The 24,105-nt window shown below is 45.3% G+C and overlaps 1 protein-coding gene across 1 annotated transcript in view; it reads left to right on the top strand.

The window, feature by feature from the left end:
- LOC109881902 (type II inositol 3,4-bisphosphate 4-phosphatase-like) overlaps positions 1-24,105 on the top strand; it is a 340,632-nt gene that overhangs the window by 292,415 nt on the left and 24,112 nt on the right. Inside the window, exons 13-16 of the mRNA XM_031828224.1 lie at positions 1,369-1,477; positions 11,054-11,237; positions 21,742-22,095; positions 23,918-24,065. Of these exons, the coding sequence (XP_031684084.1) occupies positions 1,369-1,477; positions 11,054-11,237; positions 21,742-22,095; positions 23,918-24,065 (795 nt within the window). The remainder of the gene's footprint in view (positions 1-1,368; positions 1,478-11,053; positions 11,238-21,741; positions 22,096-23,917; positions 24,066-24,105) is intronic.

Genomic DNA, 24,105 nt, shown 5'->3' with positions numbered 1-24,105 from the left:
ACCTGATATACGTTGGTACTGTCGTGGTGAATATTCTATGCTGTTAAGACTTATTGTTAAAAGGATATTTTGTATCCTTTTAATCGTGAAGATTTCTGGTGGGTGTCATTTGCAAATTGCATTCTTATTGCGTAACTGTAATAAATGTGATTATTTTTAAATGGATACGAACCGCAGTCCTCACATTTTTGAGTAATTTTCCTTGAATTATTATTTGGTGACATGTTTAATGGTAAATGTTATTCACAATAGTCATAGCATAAATGCTTGGTCTAACTGTGCTAGGGTTAACTCAATAATAACTCTACTTAATGCTAAGACATTGATTGCAAGATATTAGCACCTTGTTCCTCAGCCTGTCAATAATTGCAGAGTAAGGAAACAGTGTTATGAACTCCATTTGGGCTATGTAAAAGGGACATTTTATCTCCCTTAACCCATTCCCATGTCCTGTTTAAGTATGAATTATTCAAATGTATCTCACCGGCCCGCAATAATTTCTCCTCCCAGGGAGAGAGAGACAGCCCCCCTCCCCCCACCCCACCCTACGGTTCTCCAGTCGATTTATGGGAGCGGAGAAGGGACACACTAGGAAATCAGCTAGAGCAAATTGGCCCGTGTGAGTGATGTTGTCGGCTCACCATTGTATTTCATTGTGTCGCTGTATGTTGTGAGGCAGTAGCCAATTAAGGGGAGCTGGGAAGTTTGAGAACCCAGGGGCTGAGCAGGGAGAGGTGGGGGACAATGGGGGACAATGGGGGCCATGTCGGCGACCATGGGATCATTAAGACGGAAGCGTGGGGCGAGTGCCAACCAATACCCTTCCCAACCTTCGCATTCAGAGCAGCTCTGTCAGTAATGCTGTCGACGGGACTTCTCAAACAGGACTTTCTGTGGCGGCTGGCTGGTCTGCCGTCCCAGAGGCCGTTCGTTAGCTGTCCTCCACCGCACTAAACCACCACAGTGGAGGATTCACACACACACACACACACACACACACACACACACACACACACACACACACACACACACACACACACACACACACACACACACACACACACACACACACACACACACACACACACACACACTCATCACCACCTCTCCTCAGTCCACACTACTGTCAGACCTCATTACACATTCCAACAAAACCTTGTATGACTATTTTCCTGCGTCACAATTTTCCACCTTCCTTCTGAGGAAAAAAAGTTTATAGAAGTCTCATGTTTGTCTTTTTCTCAAACCCTCCACTCCTTCTTGACCCCCCCTTCTTCATGTTCCCATCCCTTCCTCTCTACTTGGTGTATTGTACTGTACAACACAGTTCCCGCTAACCCCATGCGGGACACCTTCTTGCCTCCCCAGATGCATTCTATGACGTGATCACGGTGGGGGCTCCAGCGGCCCACTTCCAGGGCTTTAAGGGCGGAGGGCTGCAGCGACTACTGAGCAGACATGAGGCAGAGAAGAAGAGGTGAGACAGCCTCATTATACAACACATACCATGCAGCAGAGACAGGGCTGCCTTGGAAAATAGATTCATACCCAAATGCAACCCTCCTGGTTAAATAAAGCGTTAAATTGTCTTTGTCCAAAAAGGCACCATATTCCATGTATAGTACAGTGCACTACTTTTGGCCTGGGTATAGGGTGCCTTTTTGGATTGGCCCACTTTAAGTTGGAGAGGTATAGGATACTAACAGAGAAGGATGGATGTAAGTCTGTCTCTGACTGGATTTCATGTGAGGCTTGTTCTGCTAACGACAGGTGAATGTAGCAGGGCCAGCATTGGTAGTGACAGATTCATTTGGTCCTGACACCAGGATTTGATTTGTGCAAGTAGGGCTAGGCTACGCAGTACTGTTAGTGACAGCTGAGCTGGGAGGTTTGACTCAATTGGGATCTGCTCTGTTTGCTACTGACGGCTATATTTGACTGGAGGGGCGTAGGCCCTAATGCCGATGAGACTGTTGACTGACTCAGGCTTTTTGTATTTACTCACCGGCTTCTCTCTCTGTGCGGTGGCCATTTTGGATCTTCCAGGTCCCTTCGCAATAACCCTGAGTCGTCCCTATTGACACTCCGAGAGACTGTGATTGAATTGTGTCTGTTTGATTCAATTACCTAGCGCACATCGCGGGCTGTGGCTGTGTGCATGATGTAGAGTCTCTCTCTCTGACGGAGAAGACATGTCTAATTGGTATGTTCTCATTGAGTGGGGCCGTCACAGGCCTGACAAACACCCCGATGGGGGTATTATAGTGATGTAGGTGAACTGAGAACAGTGACAGTACAGTAACAGTCCCAACCACCATCCCCCATAGCTATTCATAAAGCGTCTCATAGTAAGAAGTGCTGATCTACGATCAGGCCCTCCCCTGTCCATTTCATCGAATTCGATATTATGTAAAATGCTAAACTGATCCTAGATCAGCACGTTTGAAGAATACAGCTTGGCCCTGGGGTCGTTAATCAAGATGGCCGCCTTAATGTCCTCCGATCTGAGATCAGTGTTTTGTATCTTGTCGACGTTCCCATGCTGTAAGATGGAGGGGGGTTGTCATGGGTTCAACATGTGCCCACTTGAGTGATCCCTGAGGAAATGAGAAGTGATTTTCCCCAAAGCTTCTCTGTCGAGTGCCGAGTCATTATGGACCATGTCAGAGCCAATTAGTTACACTGAGTTTAGAGCTCAACAAAGAAGAGGAGATGGAGAGAAAGAAAGAAAGAGAGAGAAAGAAAGAATGAAACCGAGAGAAAAGAAGTTTGAAGAAAAATAAGTTAGAGCATTTTTTTTTTAATGAACTGCACAAGCGAATTTGCCCAGTAGTCAACGCTTATCTGCTAGCAAACACTACGATAAGAGTTGGCATATTTTGGGACAAAGAGAGTCCACTGAAGTAAAATCAATTGCTTTGAAAGAGAGATTAGACTGGGCAAGGAAGGAGTACCCAGGGATACTTTTTTTGTCTCATATTTGACTTTGCTAACTGTAGCTTATATTTTTCAATTTTCCGCCTGGCTAACCGAGGAACGGCCAACTGCCAAGCCCCGTATCATGTCTGACCCGGAATCCAGTCATTTGTCAGTCATTTCCCTAAAATGGGATTTCATGCTCCTCTCCATGGTTATCTTGGATTTGCTTCATTGGCATTTTAATGGAGTTGCATGTTTTCTTTCAATGGGGGAAAATCAATTTCCGTGATTTAATGTTATGCCACTTTAATTTTTTTATTTTATTTTAATTATTATTTTACATTTTACCCCTTTTTCTCCACAATTTTGTGGTGTCCAATTGTTTAGTAGCTACTATCTTGTCTCATCGCTACAACTCCCGTACGGGCTCGGGAGAGACGAAGGTTGAAAGTCATGCGTCCTCTGATACACAACCCAACCAAGCCGCACTGCTTCTTAACACAGCGCGCATCCAACCCGGAAGCCAGCCGCACCAATGTATCGGAGGAAACACCATGCACCTGGCAACCTTGGTTAGCGCACACTGCGCCCGGCCCACCACAGGAGTCGCTGGTGCGCGATGAGACAAGGATATCCCTACCGGCCAAGCCCTCCCTAACCCGGACGATGCTAGGCCAATTGTGTGTCGCCCCATGGACCTCCCGGTGAGCCTGGGTGCGAACCCAGAGTCTCTGGTGGCACAGCTGGCGCTGCAGTATAGCGCCCTTAACCACTGCGCCACCCGGGAGGCCCAGGACACTTTTATTTTGACTTGAGCATATCTGCCAAGAGGTGCTCTTCAATGTGCTGTTGAAGACCATGTTTAGTGTTTTGAAATAAATTGAAATTAAGTCATGTTATGAAAATAGATAGCGAGGTTAGACCTAATCTGTAGACACACACAGACAGACACCCTGCCTTTGAACAAGAGCCTTTTGTAATCGTCTTTGATTAAAGGGAACAATAGTCTAGATGTGAGACTTGACTGTTCAATGACATATAAATGAATCAAAGGGAGGAGAGGAAAAATGAAAAACCTGGAGGTGGAACCAGGAGGGCAAAAAAAGAGCCATTCATCTCGGGAAGGGGAGGGGAAGGGGGAGACGAGAGAGGGGAGAGGAGAGGAGAGAGCAGGGATGGATGGAGGGAGGGGAGAGGAGAGGAGAGAGGAGGGGAGAGCAGAGAGGGAGGGGAGAGGGAGGGGAGGGAGGAGGAGAGAGCAGGGATGGATGGAGGGAGGGGAGAGGAGAGAGAGAGAGAGAGAGAGAGAGAGAAAGAGAGAGGGAGGAGAGCGGAGAGGGAGGGGAGAGCGGAGAGGGAGGGGAGAGGAGAGAGGGGAGAGGAGAGAGCAGGGATGGATGGAGGGAGGGGAGAGGAGAGAGTAGGGGAGAGCGGAGAGGGAGGGGAGAGCGGAGAGCGGAGAGGGAGGGGAGAGGGAGGGGAGAGGAGAGAGGGGAGAGGAGAGAGCAGGGATGGATGGAGGGAGGGGAGAGCGGAGAGGGAGGGGAGAGCGGAGAGGGAGGGGAGAGCGGAGAGGGAGGGGAGAGCGGAGAGGGAGGGGAGAGGGAGGGGAGAGCGGAAAGGGAGGGGAGGGAGAAGGGAGGGGTGGAGATGGGAGAGACGGTGAAGAGAGAGAGTGGGTAGGGAAGGAAGCGGGGATAGAAGAGGAGTGTGCAAAAGAGAGGGATGCGAGAGAGGGTGAGAGATGGGGAGAGGGAGAGAGAGCGGGATGGGAGCAACAGCCAGAGCCAGCGGTATCTTCTTAGTATGGGGCCTTGAAAGGAAGTTCAAATCAAAATCAAATGTATTTATTTATATAGCCCTTCGTACATCAGCTGATATCTCAAAGTGCTGTACAGAAACCCAGCCTAAAACCCCAAACAGCAAGCAATGCAGGTGTAGAAGCACGGTTAAATTAACAGCTGCACTTCGGGCCCCATCAGTATCCTACAAAGCTATTTACATACAGGGCAGGTGCATTTAGCTTTCATTAATGGCTTCCACCCAAATGGCTGTTTGAAAAGTCACCGATTTTCTTCGTTTCCTTCTTTTTAATTGAACCCTGTAGACGTTGCAGACTAATCTTTCTTTAACAAGCCACTCCTTTGAATCATTCGGCTTTTTGTACAGTGATAAGAGACGCTTACTTTGGCTGGAGCCCAGGTTTATTTAATGTGCATCATCAGGATCTGTAAGGGGGAACACTGCTGGGGTTGAAGCACTTCTTGTTTTTATACAGTACTCTCTCGCTCTCTCGTTCTCTCTCTCTCCAATTGTGTGTGTGTGTGCTTCTGTGTACATGCACTGGGCCCCAGCATGAGGGCTGCGCCAGCTTATGAGGTCAGGTGTAGTGTGTGTGTGTGTGTGTGTGTGTGTGTGTGTGTGTGTGTGTGTGTGTGTGTGTGTGTGTGTGTGTGTGTGTGTGTGTGTGTGTGTGTGTGTGTGTGTGTGTGTGTGTGTGTGTGTGTGTGTGTGTGTGTGTGTGCAGGCTGTGCTGTGCTGTGTTGCTCCTTCGCTGTTCGCACTGCCGAGTATCTGACTTTTATTGTTGTGGGGCCGCCGTCTGCTCAGGCAACACTGCCTAACGGTCATTTTGGGGTGTGGAGGGGAGCAGCAGTCACAGCAGGGACAGTTTGGTTCAGGCTATAATACATACACCTAATAGAGTCCCCTGATGTCAAGGTTTAACTTCACTTGCAAAACTCTGTCCAACTAAATAGGGTGTGTGTGTGTGTGTGTGTGTGTGTGTGTGTGTGTGTGTGTGTGTGTGTGTGTGTGTGTGTGTTATTCCCAGGTGTTAGTTGAAACAGACAGATGCCTATTGGTTTCAAAGAGAGGACCTTGGCAGTTGTTTTATTGTATTTAACCAGGTAGGCTAGTTGAGAACAAGTTCTCATTTACAACGGCGACCTGGCCAAGATAAAGCAAAGCAGTGCGACAAAAACAACACAGAGTTACACATAAACAAACGTACAGTCAATAACACAATAGAAAAATCTATATACAGTGTGTGCAAATGTAGTAAGATTAGGGAGGTAAGGCAGTAAATAGGTCATAGTGGTGAAATAATTACAGTTTAGCAATGAAACACTGGAGTGATAGATGTGCAAGTAGAGATACTGGGGTGCAAAAGAGCAAAATAAGTTGCGTAATAGAACCAATAGTGAACTGATTAACACTATCTTGTTCAAACACAGGCTGTTCTGGCATCAGGCTGTCTGTCTGTGTGATGGAGAAGGGCAGTAGCCCTGGTCAGATGTAAGAAACTGTGTTTTAATTTCATATTACTATGCTCCTGTCCTCCTATATGATAGTGTGGGTTTTGACAGTAGCCCTGGTCAGATCTACAGTAAGGACTGGTCTGAAATCAGTGCTGATTTGAGAAACAGTTCTAAGATCAGTTGCTATCCAGCACTGTCTTACGACAAACTGGGCTTTGGGGAACGAGACCTGAGTAACCAATGGACACAATCTTGTTCAAACACAGGCTGTTCTGGCATCAGTCTGGTGCAGGTTGTATGTCTGTTTGATGGAGGAGGACTTTGAGAGTGGCCCTATTATTTGGTCTGCGATCAGTTGCATTCCAGCCTTGTCTCTATGACGGAGTGGGTTTTGGCAACAGCATTGGTCTGGTCAGGTCCACGCTAGTCTAGGATCAGTTGCTATCCAGTCCTCTCACTTATGACAGCGTGGGCATTGGCAGTAACCAGACTGGTCTAGGATCAGTCGCTATCCCGTCCTCTCACTTATGACAGAGTGGGCTTTGGCAGTGAGCAGACTGGTCTAGGATCAGTTGCCTTACAGTGCCAGGCCTGTCTTTGTCTCAATGACAGAGTGTGTTTTTTGGCCCGAGGAGTTGTGGGCCTCAGTCCTGCCGTCCTCCGATGCAGTGTTCTGCTCCTGCTGGCTGTCAACAGCAGGCCTGGAAGCTCTTCATTAATTTCCTTCCCCACTATTAATTAGCCATGAGCCAGAGACACGGGCTTAATTAGAGAAGAGAGGCTGCTGCTTCTTCTTCTTCTCCTCCTTTTTCTCTTTCCCTCTCTCCCTCTCATTACTGTCATAACCAATTCCCATTGATCGTTTAGGAACATCAAGGGAGGACGTTTTGCTAGACTGCTTACTATTTGCTAGTTTTGATAAGTCCTCCTAATAGGTCGGTCTAGCGTGGGTGGGTGGATGCTCCAGGGCGGAGAGCGAGGTGTGGGATAGCTAGCCCACTAGGGAGGCTGTGTCTGGGGGAGAGTTGGGTCGATAAAGACCCCCCTCACCCCCTCCTGGGAGGTTCTGGTTCTCTCAGATGTAACCTCCCGGAGATATAAGATCATCTGCAGAGTAATAACGTGTATACAAACATGTATTTTACATTAAACTAGCTAGCTTGTGGCTCAGCAAATTGCCAGTAGACGCTAAGAAACACAGCCAAAATCCTTTGCTTCTTGATTAAACACCTAACAACAAATTCCTCCACCATTGTAAACAAGGATATTCCAGGTCGGGTGTCCATTTTCAAGCTTTTCCCTTAACAAGCAGGGTTTCTGTTCGCTTCACTGTGCTTGTCGGCAGCCATCTTGGCTTTGGTGGAAGCTAGCTTGCTTATTGGACTGACAGGACATCCTGATGAGGAATTTATGGTTTCCCTCCAATAACCAGCTCCGATATAGGTCAATGCTCTCCTGTGGCATCAGGCGGTAGGGACCATGTGTAAACACTGATTATCCACAGCACAGGATACCTAATGGCTGGATTTGTACTTATGAGTCAACAGTGTTGTTATGCAGCTGGAATTAGCTCATGAGTCTCTGTCTGCCTCACTCACTCACTCAGACAATGGCGTTTTTCCGGTGGTATTCTGTTTTATTGATCTTCTTCCATTTGTACCCTCCTGCATAATGTGGTAATATGAACTCCGACTCAAAGAGAATGCCCAAGTTTTAACGAAATGACTTACGTAAGTTATCATTCAAACAAATGTTGGCTTTTTTCCTAGTATTCCCTAGTAACTTCCCTAGTATTGACTATAGGCTACTTTGTAGAGATGGGATAAGATGGTACTGGATCTTATAAGAGGCCGAAGTCTGATTGTCTATGGGTTGCAGCGGGTGGCCTATCTCCAGAGAACTCATTAGCCGTAATGACAAGGCCAGGGTTTGTTAGCGCTAACCAATCAGATGCTACATTGGCAGCAGCTAGCTAGCCCCCAGTACACCTGAAGTAATAAAGGTGCCCAGGTTTTGGCACTGTACTGATGAAGCAGGTAGAGGATGTGTCATAAAAGATTGCTTTGAGGACTCTTCTACTCGCTCTCTCGTTCTCAAGACATTCACTCTTTCAGTCTTCAGTCAGTTATGCCTTGGGATCTGGCTCCAGGGTCTGGCCTACATACAGGCTGTTCAGAGCTGAATCTAAACGAGCTGGGAGGGTTGACTGCCTCAAATCGCTGCCTCGTTAACACACGCGCTTGGTCTGATGGCAGGAAATCACTGTGGAGAACTCAATGAAAGTCATTGAAACTTTACTTGAGGTGAACGTTTGATTGGGACTGATGTGCCCTGAATCTATGAACGGACAAAACACGTTTCATCTGAGGGTGAAACGCTTCCCTAAAAATGAAAAAAAGTATTAATTATTCATCATTTTCATCTGGCTGCAGATATTAATTAGGTGGTTTTAGATTGAAGCGTTGGAAAGCATTGATCTATGATACAGTTTCAGGCAACTAGAGCAACATTTTACTTACTGTATCCAGACTATACCACACACTGTACTGTGGCGGTAATGATCCAACTAGAAAACATTTACCAGTGGACTGTTTTTGATTACCCTATTATCTAGACGACAAACCGATCCATAATCATCACTGTTCTGCTACGTTCAATTCAAGGGCTTTATTGGCATGGGAAACGTGTTAACATTGCCAAAGCAAGTGAGGTAGATAATATATAAAGTGAATATATAAAGTGAAATAAACAATAAAAATTAACAGTAAACATTACACATACAGAAGTTTCAAAACAATAAAGACATTACAAATGTCATATTATATATATACAGTGTTTTAACAATGTACAAATGGTTAAAGGACACAAGATAAAATAAATAAGCATAAATATGGGTTGTATTTACAATGGTGTGTGTTCTTCACTGGTTGCCCTTTTCTCGTGGCAAAAGGTCACAAATCTTGCTGCTGTGATGGCACACTGTGGAATTTCACCCAGTAGATATGGGAGTTTATCAAAATTGGATTTGTTTTCGAATTCTTTGTGGATCTGTGTAATCTGAGGGAAATATGTCTCTCTAATATGGTCATACATTGGGCAGGAGGTTAGGAAGTGCAGCTCAGTTTCCACCTCATTTTGTGGGCAGTGAGCACATAGCCTGTCTTCTCTTGAGAGCCATGTCTGCCTATGGCGGCCTTTCTCAATAGCAAGGCTATGCTCACTGAGTCTGTACATAGTCAAAGCTTTCCTTAATTTTGGGTCAGTCACAGTGGTCAGGTATTCTGCCGCTGTGTACTCTCTGTGTAGGGCCAAATAGCATTCTAGTTTGCGCTGTTTTTTTGTTAATTCTTTCCAATGTGTCAAGTAATTATCTTTTTGTTTTCTCATGATTTGGTTGGGTCTAATTGTGCTGCTGTCCTGGGGCTCTGTAGGGTGTGTTTGTGAACAGAGCCCCAGGACCAGCTTGCTTAGGGGACTCTTCTCCAGGTTAATCTCTCTGTAGGTGATGGCTTTGTTATGGAAGGTTTGGGAATCGCTTCCTTTTAGGTGGTTATAGAATTTAACGGCTCTTTTCTGGATTTTGATAATTAGTGGGTATCGGCCTAATTCTGCTCTGCATGCATTATTTGGTGTTCTACGTTGTACACAGAGGATATTTTTGCAGAATTCTGCGTGCAGAGTCTCAATTTGGTGTTTGTCCCATTTTGTGAAGTCTTGGTTGGTGAGCGGACCCCAGACCTCACAACCATAAAGGGCAATGGGCTCTATGACTGATTCAAGTATTTTTAGCCAAACCCTAATTGGTATGTTGAAATTTATGTTCCTTTTGATGGCATAGAATGCCCTTCTTGCCTTGTCTCTCAGATCGTTCACAGCTTTGTAGAAGTTACCTGTGGCGCTGATGTTTAGGCCAAGGTATGTATAGTTTTTGGTGTGCTCTAGGGCAACAGTGTCTAGATGGAATTTGTATTTGTGGTCCTGGTGACTGGACCTTTTTTGGAACACCATTATTTTGGTCTTACTGAGATTTACTGTCAGGGCCCAGGTCTGACAGAATCTGTGCATAAGATCTAGGTGCTGCTGTTGGCCCTCCTTGGTTGGTGACCGAAGCACCAGATCGTCAGCAAACAGCATTTGACTTCGGATTCTAGTAGGGTGAGGCCGGGTGCTGCAGACTTTTCTAGTGCCCGCGCCAATTCGTTGATATATATATTGAAGGGGGTGGGGCTTAAGCTGCATCCCTGTCTCACCCCACGACCCTGTGTGAAGAAATGTGTGTGTTTCTTGCCAATTTTAACCACACACTTGTTTGTGTACATGGATTTTATCATGTCGTATGTTTTACCCCAACACCACTTTCCATCAGTTTGTAAAGCAGACCCTCATGCCAAATTGAGTCGAAGGCTTTTTTGAAATCAACAAAGCATGAGAAGACTTTGCCTTTGTTTTGATTTGTTTGGTTGTCAATTAGGGTGTGCAGGGTGAATACATGGTCTGTTGTATGGTTAATTTGGTAAAAAGCCAGTTTGACATTTTGACAATTTGACATTGCTCATTGTTTTCATTGAGGAAATGTACGAGTCTGCTGTTAATGATAATGCAGATGATTTTCCCAAGGTTACTGTTGATGCATATTCCACGGTAGTTATTGGGGTCAAATTTGTCTCCACTTTTGTGGATTGGGGTGATCAGTCCTTGGTTCCAAATATTGGGGAAGATGCCAGAGCTAAGGATGATGTTAAAGAGTTTTAGTATAGCCAATTGGAATTTGTTGTCTGTATATTTGATCATTTCATTGAGGATACCATCAACACCACATCTCTCTCTCTCTCTCTCTCTCTCTCTCTGTCTCTGTCTCTCCATCACCTCTCCAGTTTCAGCACAGCATACCAGTGCATCTACTACTCCCCGGAGCACACAGCCAAGGCCCAGGAGGTGTTGCACAGTGTGGGCCATCTCCAACCTCTCATCTCGGGCCTGGCAGACCAGCTGCTTCAGGCCGCCCAGCAGCACTCCATGGCTGGGCTGAGGGAGGCACTCAAGACCCTGGCTGGAAAGGTGAGTAGGCCTCTACCACCACAACTATCAGAACCACCACCACCTACCAGCTCTTTCCTTGTTCCTTTCCCCACCATTTAGCTCCAAGCCTGGGGCGGGAGTGCTGCTTAGTGCCCTTGGCTGGATCTCTAGCCACACAGGTCTCCAACCACCACCAAAATGTACCCCCTCTGTCCATGTTCCTTTCCCCCACGGTGGAGCTCAAAGGTACCCGGGTGCAGGAATGGTGCTGGGCTGAATGTCACCATCTGGATGTGTGTAGCACCACAGGGGAGCTTATTTTGGAGCTCTTCCCTCCTGCTGTGCTAGTGTGTAATCAGGCAAGGTGAAGCCTGGTAGGTGAAGCCTGGTAGGTGAAGCCTGGGAGGTGAAGCCTGGGAGGTAAAGCCTGGGAGGTGAAGCCTGGGAGGTGAAGCCTAGTAGGTGAAGCCTGGGAGGTGATGCCTAGTAGGTGAAGCCTGGGAGGTGAAGCCTGGGAGGTGAAGCCTGGGAGGCGAAGCCTGGGAGGCGAAGCCTGGTAGGCGAAGCCTGGGAGGCGAAGCCTGGTAGGCGAAGCCTGGGAGGCGAAGCCTGGGAAGAGAAGCCTGGGAGGCGAAGCCTGGGAGGCGAAGCCTGGGAAGAGAAGCCTGGTAGGCGAAGCCTGGTAGGCAAAGCCTGGTAGGCGAAGCCTGGGAGGTGAAGCCTGGTAGGCGAAGCCTGGGAGGCGAAGCCTGGGAGGCGAAGCCTGGTAGGCGAAGCCTGGGAGGCGAAGCCTGGTAGGCGAAGCCTGGGAGGCGAAGCCTGGGAGGCGAAGCCTGGTAGGCGAAGCCTGGGAGGCGAAGCCTGGGAGGCGAAGTCTGGGAGGCGAAGCCTGGGAAGAGAAGCCTGGGAGGCGAAGCCTGGGAGGCGAAGCCTGGGAAGAGAAGCCTGGTAGGCGAAGCCTGGTAGGCGAAGCCTGGGAGGCGAAGCCTGGGAGGCGAAGCCGGGAAGGTGAGCTACCAGGGGGATTAAAACTGGAGCTATTTGTAGGAAATATCCTTTACAGTGACTGAGTGTGAACATGTGTTTTGCCTCAGAGATGATTGTTTATACTGTATTTTGTTGAATATATTTGGCTGCAGCAAGTGTATTTTAGTGACCTGACGTTGCCCTTCAAGCGTACTGTCACCTACTACAAAACATCTGCCATGAAGACATCTAGCTCTAGGGTTAAACACACCCCAAACACACACACACCTCGTCATACCCACTGTCCATAACTCATCATTAAAACGCCAAAGCCAACTCAAGTGAATTGCAAGTCGACGAGCGCAGAGTTTTATGGACAAGACACTTGGTGTTTTATCCGTGTAATTATGAATTACATCTGGTGCTGTCAGATTTGCAATCTGCTGCAGTGAGTGAGTGAGAGATTGTTTTTGCCACAGTGGAGTAGAGCCCAATCAGACAGCTTAATTGGTACATTCTCTATGTCACCGCTTCCCCTCGTCCTTGATTAGACACGCAGGCGGCCTGGTCAGCACCGGCCCTGCTCCTCTGATTGGAACTTCAAACTTTGTGTGTCTCTGTCTCGGTTATTGGGTGTGTGGGGGTGGTGGGCGGAATGAGGGAGGCTTGTGGTAGGGTGTGTACGGGGAAAAATATAGTTGGATGGGGAGATTGATTGATGGTTGTCCGTTGGACAGTTGTTCATGTCATATGCATGAGTAGTCTGTCATAGAATGTGTGTTTGCACATTTGCTTATAGTGCTGAGTTCACCCTAAGTAGCTCATCTATCATTTATTTATTTAATTTTTTTACACTTTTTATTTCACCTTTATTTAACCAGGTAGGCCAGTTGAGAACAAGTTCTCATTTACATTATTGATAATCCGTAGTCCACCTAGCAAAACCACATATTCAGCACACAATTTTCACCATATAATGTATGATCCTGGATCAATTAGGTGGTCTACCCATGGCGTTTCCACGGAAACTCTCAAAACACACACTCACTCACACACTCTGACTGGAACGAATTGCAAAAATCGCTGAAGTTGGAGACTTTTATCTCCCTCACCAACTTCAAACATCTGCTATCTGAACAGCTAACCGATCGCTGCAGCTGTACATAGTCTATCGGTAAATAGCCCACCCAATTTTACCTACTTCATCCCCATACTGTTTATATTTATTTACTTTTCTGCTCTTTTGCACACCAATATCTCTACCTGTACATGACCATCTGATCATTTATCACTCCAGTGTTAATCTGCAAAATTGTAATTATTCGCCTACCTCCTCGTGCCTTTTGCACACATTGTATATAGACTCTCTTTTTTTCTACTGTGTTATTGACTTGTTAATTGTTTACTCCATGTGTAACTCTGTGTTGTCTGTTCACACTGCTATGCTTTATCTTGGCCAGGTCGCAGTTGTAAATGAGAACTTGTTCTCAACTAGCCTACCTGGTTAAATAAAGGTGTTCTCAACTAGCCTACCTGGTTAAATAAAGGTGTTCTCAACTAGCCTACCTGGTTAAATAAAGGTGTTCTCAACTAGCCTACCTGGTTAAATAAAGGTGTTCTCAACTAGCCTACCTGGTTAAATAAAGGTGTTCTCAACTAGCCTACCTGGTTAAATAAAGGTGAAATAAAATACATTTAAAAAAACACACACAGCCATGCTGGCTCCCTGGGTTGGTGTGTGTCCACTGTCCAGACAGATGGATGTGGAGTTCCGGTCGATAGGGAGGGAGGGAGGGAGGGAGGGAGGGAGGGAGGGAGGGAGGGAGGGAGGGAGAGAGAGAGAGAGAGAGAGAGAGAGGGAGAGAGGGAGAGAGGGAGAGCGCCCTAATGAAAGCACAGAGAGGTTTGATCCACAGTCACGTTACTCACCAAGGACAGCTCCCACTGCCAGCGACTCACACAGAGACTTCTCCTCCAGAGAGTCTGGGAGTGAGATGAGCAGTGGGGGGAGAAGTTAGCCTGGGATCCAAACAGATTATTTCACCATTTTCAGCTTGGATTCAAGGCTATGGAGGAGGGTTGTCACTGGGCCGGGTGGATGCTGTAACTCCCCTCAGGGAAAGGGATAGGGGGGAGTTTAAAACAGAAAACCCACACAAAGATCTACAACGATCTACGGTTCTCAGATGCTGTGTTATTACTGCTACTGCTGCTATTGGTGATGCTGATGATGATCAGTGAAAGAACGATGCATCAAGTCATCTCCTGCCTTCTGGGAACTGATGCTTATATCCAGAAGCGCAGAATACCTATTACTATTATCTTCTATGCATTACTACAGTATAAGAGGATTGCCTTATTTGGGCAGAAAAACGTCCTGTGTTAAATTACATTGGATATGGCGTGCCTACCAGGCGTGCCTACCAGGCGTGCCTGTAAGGTCATACACTTCTCCCAGCCTATATCTAGAACTTTCCATTCAACATCTTTCTCTTCTCTGTACATGTTTCTCCTTTAATAAAGTAGGAAGTACCATACATGCACTACCGGTCAAAAGTTTTAGAACATCTACTCATTCCAGAGTTTTTCTTTATTTTTACTATTTTCTACATTGTAGAATAGTAGTGAAGACATTACAACTATGAAATCATAGTTGACACATATGGAATCATGTAGTAACCAGTGTTAAAGAAATCTAAATCTATTTCATATTCTTCAAATAGCCACCCTTTGCCTTGACAGCTTTGCACACTCTTGGCATTCTCTCAACAAGCTTCATGGCATAGTCACCTGGAATGCATTTCAATTAACAGGTGTGCTTTCTTAAAAGTTAATTTGTGGAATTTCTTTCCTTCTTAATGCGTTTGAGCCAATCAGTTGTGTTGTGACATGGTAGGGGTGGTATATAGAAGATAGCCCTATTTGGGAAAAGACCAAGTCCATATTATGGCAAGAACAGCTCAAATAAGCAAAGAGAAACGACAGTCCATCATTACTTTAAGACATGAAGGTCAGTCAATGCGGACAATGTCAAGAACTTTGAAAGTTTCTTCAAGTGCAGTCGCAAATACCATCAAGCGCTATGATGAAACTGGCTGTCATGAGGACCGCCACAGGAAAGGAAGACCCAGAGTTACCTCTGCTGTTGAGGGTAAGTTCATTAGAGTTACCAGCCTCAGAAATCTCAGCCCAAATAAATGCTTCACAGAGTTCAAGTAACAGACAACTGTTCAGAGGAGACTGTTTGAATCAGGCCTTCATTGTCGAAATGCTACAAAGAACCCACTACTAAAGGACACCAATGAGAAGAAGAGACTTGCCTGGGCCAGGAAACATGAGCTATGGACATTAGACCAGTGGAAATTTGTAGTTTGGTCAGGAGTTCAACAGCTGTGAGACGCAGAGTATGTGAACGGATGATCTCCGCATGTGTATTTCCCACCGTAAGGCATAGAGGAGGTGGTGTGATGATGCTTTGCTAGTGACACTGTGATTTATTTAGAATTCAAGGCACACTTAACCAGCATGGCTACCACAGCATTCTGCAGCGATACGCCATCCCATCTGGTTTGCGCTTAGTGGGACTATCATTTGTTTTTCAATAGGACAATGACCCAACACACCTCCAGGCTGTGTAAGGGCTGTTTTACCAAGAAGGAGAGTGATGGAGTGCTGCATCAGATGACCTGGCCTCCACAATCCCCCGACCTCATCCAAATGAAGATGGTTTGCGATGAGTCGGACCGCAGAGTGAGGGGAAAGCAGCCAACAAGTGCTCAGCATATGTGGGAACTCCTTCAAGACTGTTGGAAAAGGATCCCAGGTGAAAAAGAAAGAAAAACCCTTGAATGAGTTGGTGTTCTAAAGCTTTTGACCGGTAGTGTAGGTTTGCAAAGGGAGGGTATATTACTGGAAAGTGTATCAGTAAACTACCAGACTTTTGGTAGCTTTCAAGGTTTTGGGAGAATTTTATACAGGTACTTCAGATTATCGCAGGTGTCTGTAATTATCTCTGGCCCTCTGTGTGGCCTTATCACATGTGAACATATATAAAATAATAATATTTAAAAAAATATTTATAGAATGACAAAGATGCAAAACATTATCCTAAATATAAACCATCAACTTAGTGAATTCCATTGGTGTGGGTTTCAGCATTAAATATTCTTGATATATATATTTTTTTACTATGTCTATGTCTTTGTTGTAAATGTTTCGGTGCCAAACTGGTGGCAATTTTAGTTACCATAGATGACCTGTTAATTTCGATAGTTACAATAGATGACCTGTTAATTTCCATAGTTACCATAGATGACCTGTTAATTTCCATAGTTACCATAGATGACCTGTTAATTTCCATAGTAACCATAGATGACCTGTTAATTTCCATAGTTACCTGTTAATTGCCAGCGTTACCGTAGACGACCTGTTAATTACCAGAGTTACCGTAGAATACCTGTTAATTGCCAGTGTTACCGTAGACGACCTGTTAATTACCAGAGTTACCGTAGAATACCTGTTAATTGCCAGCATTAGTGTAGACGACCTGTTAATTGCCAGGGTCACCGTAGATGACCTGTTAATTTCCATAGTTACCTGTTAATTGCCAGTGTTACCGTAGACGACCTGTTAATTACCAGAGTTACCGTAGATTACCTGTTAATTGCCAGCATTAGTGTAGACGACCTGTTAATTGCCAGGGTCACCGTAGATGACCTGTTAATTTCCATAGTTACCTGTTAATTGCCAGTGTTACCGTAGACGACCTGTTAATTACCAGAGTTACCGTAGATTACCTGTTAATTGCCAGCGTTACCGTAGACGACCTGTTAATTACCAGAGTTACCGTAGACGACCTGTTAATTGCCAGCGTTACCGTAGACGACCTGTTAATTGCCAGCGTTACCGTAGACGACCTGTTAATTGCCAGCGTTACCGAAGATTACCTGTTAATTGCCAGCGTTACCGAAGATGACCTGTTAATTGCCAGTGTTACCGTTGACGACCTGTTAATTTCCAGCATTACCGAAGATGACCTGTTAATTACCAGCATTACCGAAGATTCCAGTAACTTTGGTAAATGACCAGTAGATTTATAACCCTAATCATACAGTATAGTACAGACAACTCCTCTCATCCTCTTCAAATAAGCGGTGAGCGTATAGCCTTGCAGTTTTTTCGTCTACTTGAGATCAAAGATTCAGTATCACACATAAAAACCACTCCTCCTCTTGCAGTTCTTTCATCTACTTTAGATCAAACATACAGTATCACACATAAAAACCACTCCTCCAACCATAAGCATTTCACCTCTGACTTGCACTTTTCCCTCAGTTGAGATCACAGATGTATTGAAGAACGCAATGTTTCTTTCTCTCAGGGGATTTCTGGTCCTTAGTTCTCCACAGTAGGTGAAGGTGAGAACCAGAGTGAAGTGAAGTTCTCACCTGAGATTGAGAGGTGAGCAAAAGTAGGATAAGATAACAAAGCGAGCGATTTGAAATGTGTTTTTCTTTCACCAGAGACAGTTTAAACCAAGTCCTAGATTAGAACACACATTCATCTGATATTGTACCGTGTGTTTAGTGGACTCGCTGTCTGAGAAACCGACCCTGAGTTTCTCTGTCAGACGCAACACCTTCAAATGCACCACACAGCACAGTATAGACAATCCTCCCCTAAGAATGGTTCACTACTTTCAAATCTACCCGAAATGCAAACAACTGAGAGAGAGAATAAACCTGGAGAATATCAACTATCTGAGTCATTCTAATAGACTAACTCACAATGACTCAGATAGTTGATATTCTAATAGACTAACTCACAATGACTCAGATAGTTGATATTCTAATAGACTAACTCACAATGACTCAGATAGTTGATATTCTAATAGACTAACTCACAATGACTCAGATACAGTGCTTGCGAAAGTATTCGGCCCCCTTGAACTTTGCGACCTTTTGCCACATTTCAGGCTTCAAACATAAAGATATAAAACTGTATTTTTTTGTGAAGAATCAACAACAAGTGGGACACAATCATGAAGTGGAAAGACATTTATTGGATATTTCAAACTTTTTTAACAAATCAAATACTGAAAAATTGGGCGTGCAAAATTATTCAGCCCCCTTAAGTTAATACTTTGTAGCGCCACCTTTTGCTGCGATTACAGCTGTAAGTTGCTTGGGGTATGTCTCTATCAGTTTTGCACATCGAGAGACTGACATTTTTTCCCATTCCTCCTTGCAAAACAGCTCGAGCTCAGTGAGGTTGGATGGAGAGCATTTGTGAACATCAGTTTTCAGTTCTTTCCACAGATTCTCGATTGGATTCAGGTCTGGACTTTGACTTGGCCATTCTAACACCTGGATATGTTTATTTTTGAACCATTCCATTGTAGATTTTGCTTTATGTTTTGGATTATTGTCTTGTTGGAAGACAAATCTCCGTCCCAGTCTCAGGTCTTTTGCAGACTCCATCAGGTTTTCTTCCAGAATGGTCCTGTATTTGGCTCCATCCATCTTCCCATCAATTTTGACCATCTTCCCTGTCCCTGCTGAAGAAAACAGGCCCAAACCATGATGCTGCCACCACCATGTTTGACAGTGGGGATGGTGTGTTCAGGGTGATGAGCTGTGTTGCTTTTACGCCAAACATAACGTTTTGCATTGTTGCCAAAAAGTTACATTTTGGTTTCATCACTCACCTTCTTCCACATGTTTGGTGTGTCTCCCAGGTGGCTTGTGGCAAACTTTAAACAACACTTTTTATGGATATCTTTAAGAAATGGCTTTCTTCTTGCCACTCTTCTATAAAGGCCAGATTTGTGCAATATACGACTGATTGTTGTCCTATGGACAGAGTCTCCCACCTCAGCTGTAGATCTCTGCAGTTCATCCAGAGTGATCATGGGCCTCTTGGCTGCATCTCTGATCAGTCTTCTCCTTGTATGAGCTGAAAGTTTAGAGGGACGGCCAGGTCTTGGTAGATTTGCAGTGGTCTGATACTCCTTCCATTTCAATATTATCGCTTGCACAGTGCTCCTTGGGATGTTTAAAGCTTGGGAAATCTTTTTGTATCCAAATCCGGCTTTAAACTTCTTCACAACAGTATCTCGGACCTGCCTGGTGTGTTCCTTGTTCTTCATGATGCTCTCTGCGCTTTTAACGGACCTCTGAGACTATCACAGTGCAGGTGCATTTATACGGAGACTTGATTACACACAGGTGGATTGTATTTATCATCATTAGTCATTTAGGTCAACATTGGATCATTCAGAGATCCTCACTGAACTTCTAGAGAGAGTTTGCTGCACTGAAAGTAAAGGGGCCGAAAAATTTTGCACGCCCAATTTTTCAGATTTTGATTTGTTAAAAAAGTTTGAAATATCCAATAAATGTCGTTCCACTTCATGATTGTGTCCCACTTGTTGTTGATTCTTCACAAAAAAATACAGTTTTATAACTTTGTTTGAAGCCTGAAATGTGGCAAAAGGTCGCAAAGTTCAAGGGGGCCGAATACTTTCGCAAGGCACTGTAGTTGATATTCTAATAGACTAACTCACAATGACTCAGATAGTTGATATTCTAATAGACTAACTCACAATGACTCAGATAGTTGATATTCTAATAGACTATCTGAGTCATTGTGAGTTAGTCTATTAGAATATCAACTATCTGAGTCAATGTGGAAGCCAATGAAAACGAAATGTCTTCCATCGATTGCAAATGAATGTCGTGGAAGATAAGCACATATCTGTTTGAAGATGGATTTTGGCATTTTAAGTTCCTTTTGGGTTTTTGTGGGAGTTTTGATCCTATTGAGGTTTTTTGCTTCACTGATTTGTGTGTGAGGTTGGATTGTGGGGAAGTGTGTGGGGTTGGATTGTGGGGAAGTGTGTGGGGTTGGATTGTGGGGAAGTGTGTGGGGTTGGATTGTGGGGAAGTGTGTGGGGTTGGATTGTGGGGAAGTGTGTGGGGTTGGATTGTGGGGAAGTGTGTGGGGTTGGATTGTGGGGAAGTGTGTGTATGCGTGCATTTTTGTGCGTGCGAGTATCCGTGTTGATAAAGTTTTCTCCTAATTGAAGTAAATGTGAACTTGCACCAAATGTTAATCAAGTTATGTATTTCAATCCAGAGTTATACCGCTCTAAAATGATTCATTGACAGTTATAATGTAATCTATATACTGTACATGATGCAGTTAGTGAATGTAGGCAGTTAGTGAATGGAATGGAATCGCACTCTGTTACTGTTTGTTCACACATGTACTATTCAACCACCACCATAACCCTGTATGACAAGGCCCTACAAGAAAGACTGTCTGACAAAACCAGGCCTCTATGACTCCCAGTGCTAGCAGGGTTTTTTGTTCTGTTCAGTTAATATACAGACATACAGATTGTTCCTTATCAGATCACTTTGCCAGATATAAAGCTGAAACAGAACCCTGAAAACACAAAGAGGTGTTCCAGGAGCAACTACAGTCTAGATAGCCACTGAGGGACAAAGACACCATTCTCCAGTCTCACACTGTTTCCGTACAAGCCCTCCAACATCCAAAGTGCCACCTACCCCTCTCTCACCTCAGAGATTCCTCTCTCTCACCCCAGAGTGGTAAACAGATTCCTCTCTACCCTCTCACCTTATAGAGGTAACAAGTTCCTCTCTACCCTCTCACCTCAGAGAGGTAAACAGATTCCTCTCTACCGTCTCTCACCTCAGAGAGGTGCACAGACTCCTCTCTACCCTCTCTCACCTCAGAGAGGTGCACAGATTCCTCTCTACCCTCTGGGTCATGTTTCAGGGGGTTAGTGGCAGCACGGGGAGAGATGCTCCAGGTGGGTTTCGTTTACTAACGTATGCCGCATTCATTTGTTCAATCTCTCATTGGTTCTCTTGTTCGCCTGTTCAAAGGATCTCTGCTCATGTGTCATATTAGACTGCATGTGGTTTGCTGTGGTAATAGAATTGCTTATTGCGATGCTAACTCAATTATTCCTGAGAGCCCTTATCTGTGGTGCCGGGGTACGAGCCGTCTTGGCTCTGGATGATCATCAGCATTCAGCAGCTTGTGAATTTGAGAACAAAGGAGGTAGCTACCCCTCGGAGGCGAGAGGGCTCACCGAGGAGTAATTGAATTGTTTCTTGTTGTTGACGTTGTTGCCGGTGCCTGGCGCCGGTGCTGGCGAACACAGTGGGGAAGGCTAGCGAGGAGGAAAGCTAATCTTCCATCACTCCTTAATTTTACTAGCCCGCTAAACACACACACACACACACACACACACACACACACACACACACACACACACACACACACACACACACACACACACACACACACACACACACACACACACACACACACACACAGACACTCAGTTTTTGATGAACTCCTCTCCCTCTCCCCTGTTCTCTGGCACTCTCATTCACCCTCTCTCTCTTTTTCATTCTACCTCCCTTTATCTCGCTCTCTCCTTTCCTCTCTCTCTCTCTGTCTCTGTCTGTATTTCTCCCTACCTCACCACCCTCCCATCCCACTCATTCAATCTCCCTCTCTTCCCTCTGATTTCTTGCAGACGGAGCAGTTTGTGCATGCGCTCAAAGACGAGCTGGTGAAGAGCGCCTTGCTGGCCCTCCACGCTGCACAGCCCGGCTATGTTACGAAGAACCAGAACCAGACCTTGCCAGGCCACCAGGGTCACAGCCACCAGGACCACCCTAGTCCCAGCCAGAGGGGTCAACAAGGCCAGAGTCCACCCCAGAACCCAGGCCACAGTCCTGGGCAGCCATCGGCTACAGACAGCCCTGTGGTGGTGTGTAATAATGTGGATGGTGGCTCCCAGACGGCTCCCATCAGAGAAGACGGGCAGGCACCTCTGAAGCGCCAGGACTCCATTCCGTGCCATAAGGAGTACGACGAGGAGGAATGGGCAAGTCCTGCTGTTTCTATGCCATCCTCACACTCTGTGTCTGCTCTGCTCTGTCTGTCTGTGGGTCTCAATCTCTGTCCCCCTTCTTCCTCTCTCTCAATTCAATTCAAGGGCTGTAATGGCATGGGAAACATGTTAACATTGCCAAAACAAGTGAAATAAACAATACAAAAATGAACTGTAAACATTACGCTCAAAGACGTTCCAGAAGAATAAAGACATTTCAAATGTCATATTATGTACAGTGTAACAATGTGCAAATAGTTAAAGTACAAAAAGGAAAATAATCAAAATATAAATATGGGTTGTATTTACATTGGTGTTTGTTCTTCACTGGTTGCCCTTTTCTTGTGGCAACAGGTCACAAATCTTGCTGCTGTCATGGTACACTGATATTTCACCCAATAGTTCATCAAATTTGGACTTGTTTTCAAATTCTTTGTGGGTCTGTTTTAATCTGAGGGAAATATGCGTCTCTAATATTGTCATACATTTGGCAGGAGGTTAGGAAGTGCAGCTCAGTTTCCACATCATTGTGTGGGCAGTGTGCACATAGCCTGTCTTCTCTTGAGAGCCATGTCTGCCTACGGCGGCCTTTCTCAATAGCAATGCTATGCTCACTGAGTCTGTACATAGTCAAAGCTCACTCACTCTCTCCGTTTGTCTTTCTCTCTGTCTCTCTCTATCGCTCTCTCACTCTCTCTGTCTCTCTCACTCTCTGTCTCGGTCTCTCTCTCTATCTCTCTCTCTCTCCCTCTTTTGCCAGTGCAAGTATAAAATTGGCTGTATCTGATAAATAAATGTTAGTATCAGTTACAGAAGTCTTAAGAAACGGTGTGTGAGCGTGCCGTGCGGGCTAATAGAAACGGTGTGTGAGCGTGCCGTGCGGGCTAATAGAAACAATGGGGACTCAGTCCAATGAAGCCAGAGCTGACAGCAGGGACTTAGCCGGAGTCACACACTACAATTCCTAATCAGCCATCAAACAACTGTCTGCCTTTGAGAAGAGTTCAAAAACACTCACCTCTGAGACAAAGGACATCCAAACTGCACTCCAACACACACACACTAAGCCATGCTTGGCAAGCCTAATTACTTTCCCCAACAGGCAGAAAGTGAATAAATCAATTAAAAAAGGTGGGTATTATGAGGACAATACGAAACAGAGGAGTTTGGAGGCTTTCCGCTCCAAAGTAGAAAAGCACTTTGAGAGTTATCTCTTCAAGCAGGCTGCAATTGCCATCGGAAACATACTGTGACCTCTCGGGTTGAGTTTCCTGAGAGTACAGAAACTCTTCATAGTGCTTCTGTGACCGATTTGATTTTGAGACAATGAAAGTTAAAGGCTAGTAGAAATCTGGTGATAAGGGCTTTGAACAGCCAATGTCCAATCATACTCAAACCAACTGTAGTGGCCCAAGGCAGAGATATACATCCATATTTAACATGGTTGATATTATTTTTTACATTCTATGTTTTGGGATCAAATAGTACCTTGAACATCGTGGTTCGCTAACAGACAGGTGTGGAACGTGGATTGGTCTTCCAGACAGATCACATGGGGCGGCAGGTAGCCTAGTGGTTAGAGCGTTGGACTAGTAAGCGAAAGGTTACAAGATTGAGTCCCCGAGCTGACAAGATAAAAATCTGTCGTTCTGCCCCTGAACAAGGCAGTTAACCCACTGTTCCTTGGCCGTCATTGTAAATAAGTCTTAACTGACTTGCCTAGTTATATAAAATAAAAATAAACATGCAGATTGACATCTTTCCTTTACACACACACACAGAGGCCAGGTGCTGATGTTGTGTTTGTCTCCTCCAGGACAGGGTGTGGGCCGACGTGGCGAAGAGCCTCAACTGTGTCATCGCCATGGTGGACAAGCTCCAGGAGCAGGAACCAATCAACAACAACCAGGAACAACCAATCCCTAAGCAGGTCCTGGCTGACGTCATCACCTCCCACAACCCCGGTAAGAGTTTCACCGCTGAATGTGTCGTATATCAGAAAAA

The sequence above is a fragment of the Oncorhynchus kisutch genome, linkage group LG7 (assembly GCF_002021735.2).
Source record: "Oncorhynchus kisutch isolate 150728-3 linkage group LG7, Okis_V2, whole genome shotgun sequence".
In the NCBI taxonomy this organism is placed as follows: domain Eukaryota; kingdom Metazoa; phylum Chordata; class Actinopteri; order Salmoniformes; family Salmonidae; genus Oncorhynchus; species Oncorhynchus kisutch.
This window is presented reverse-complemented; position numbering and strand designations above follow the sequence as displayed.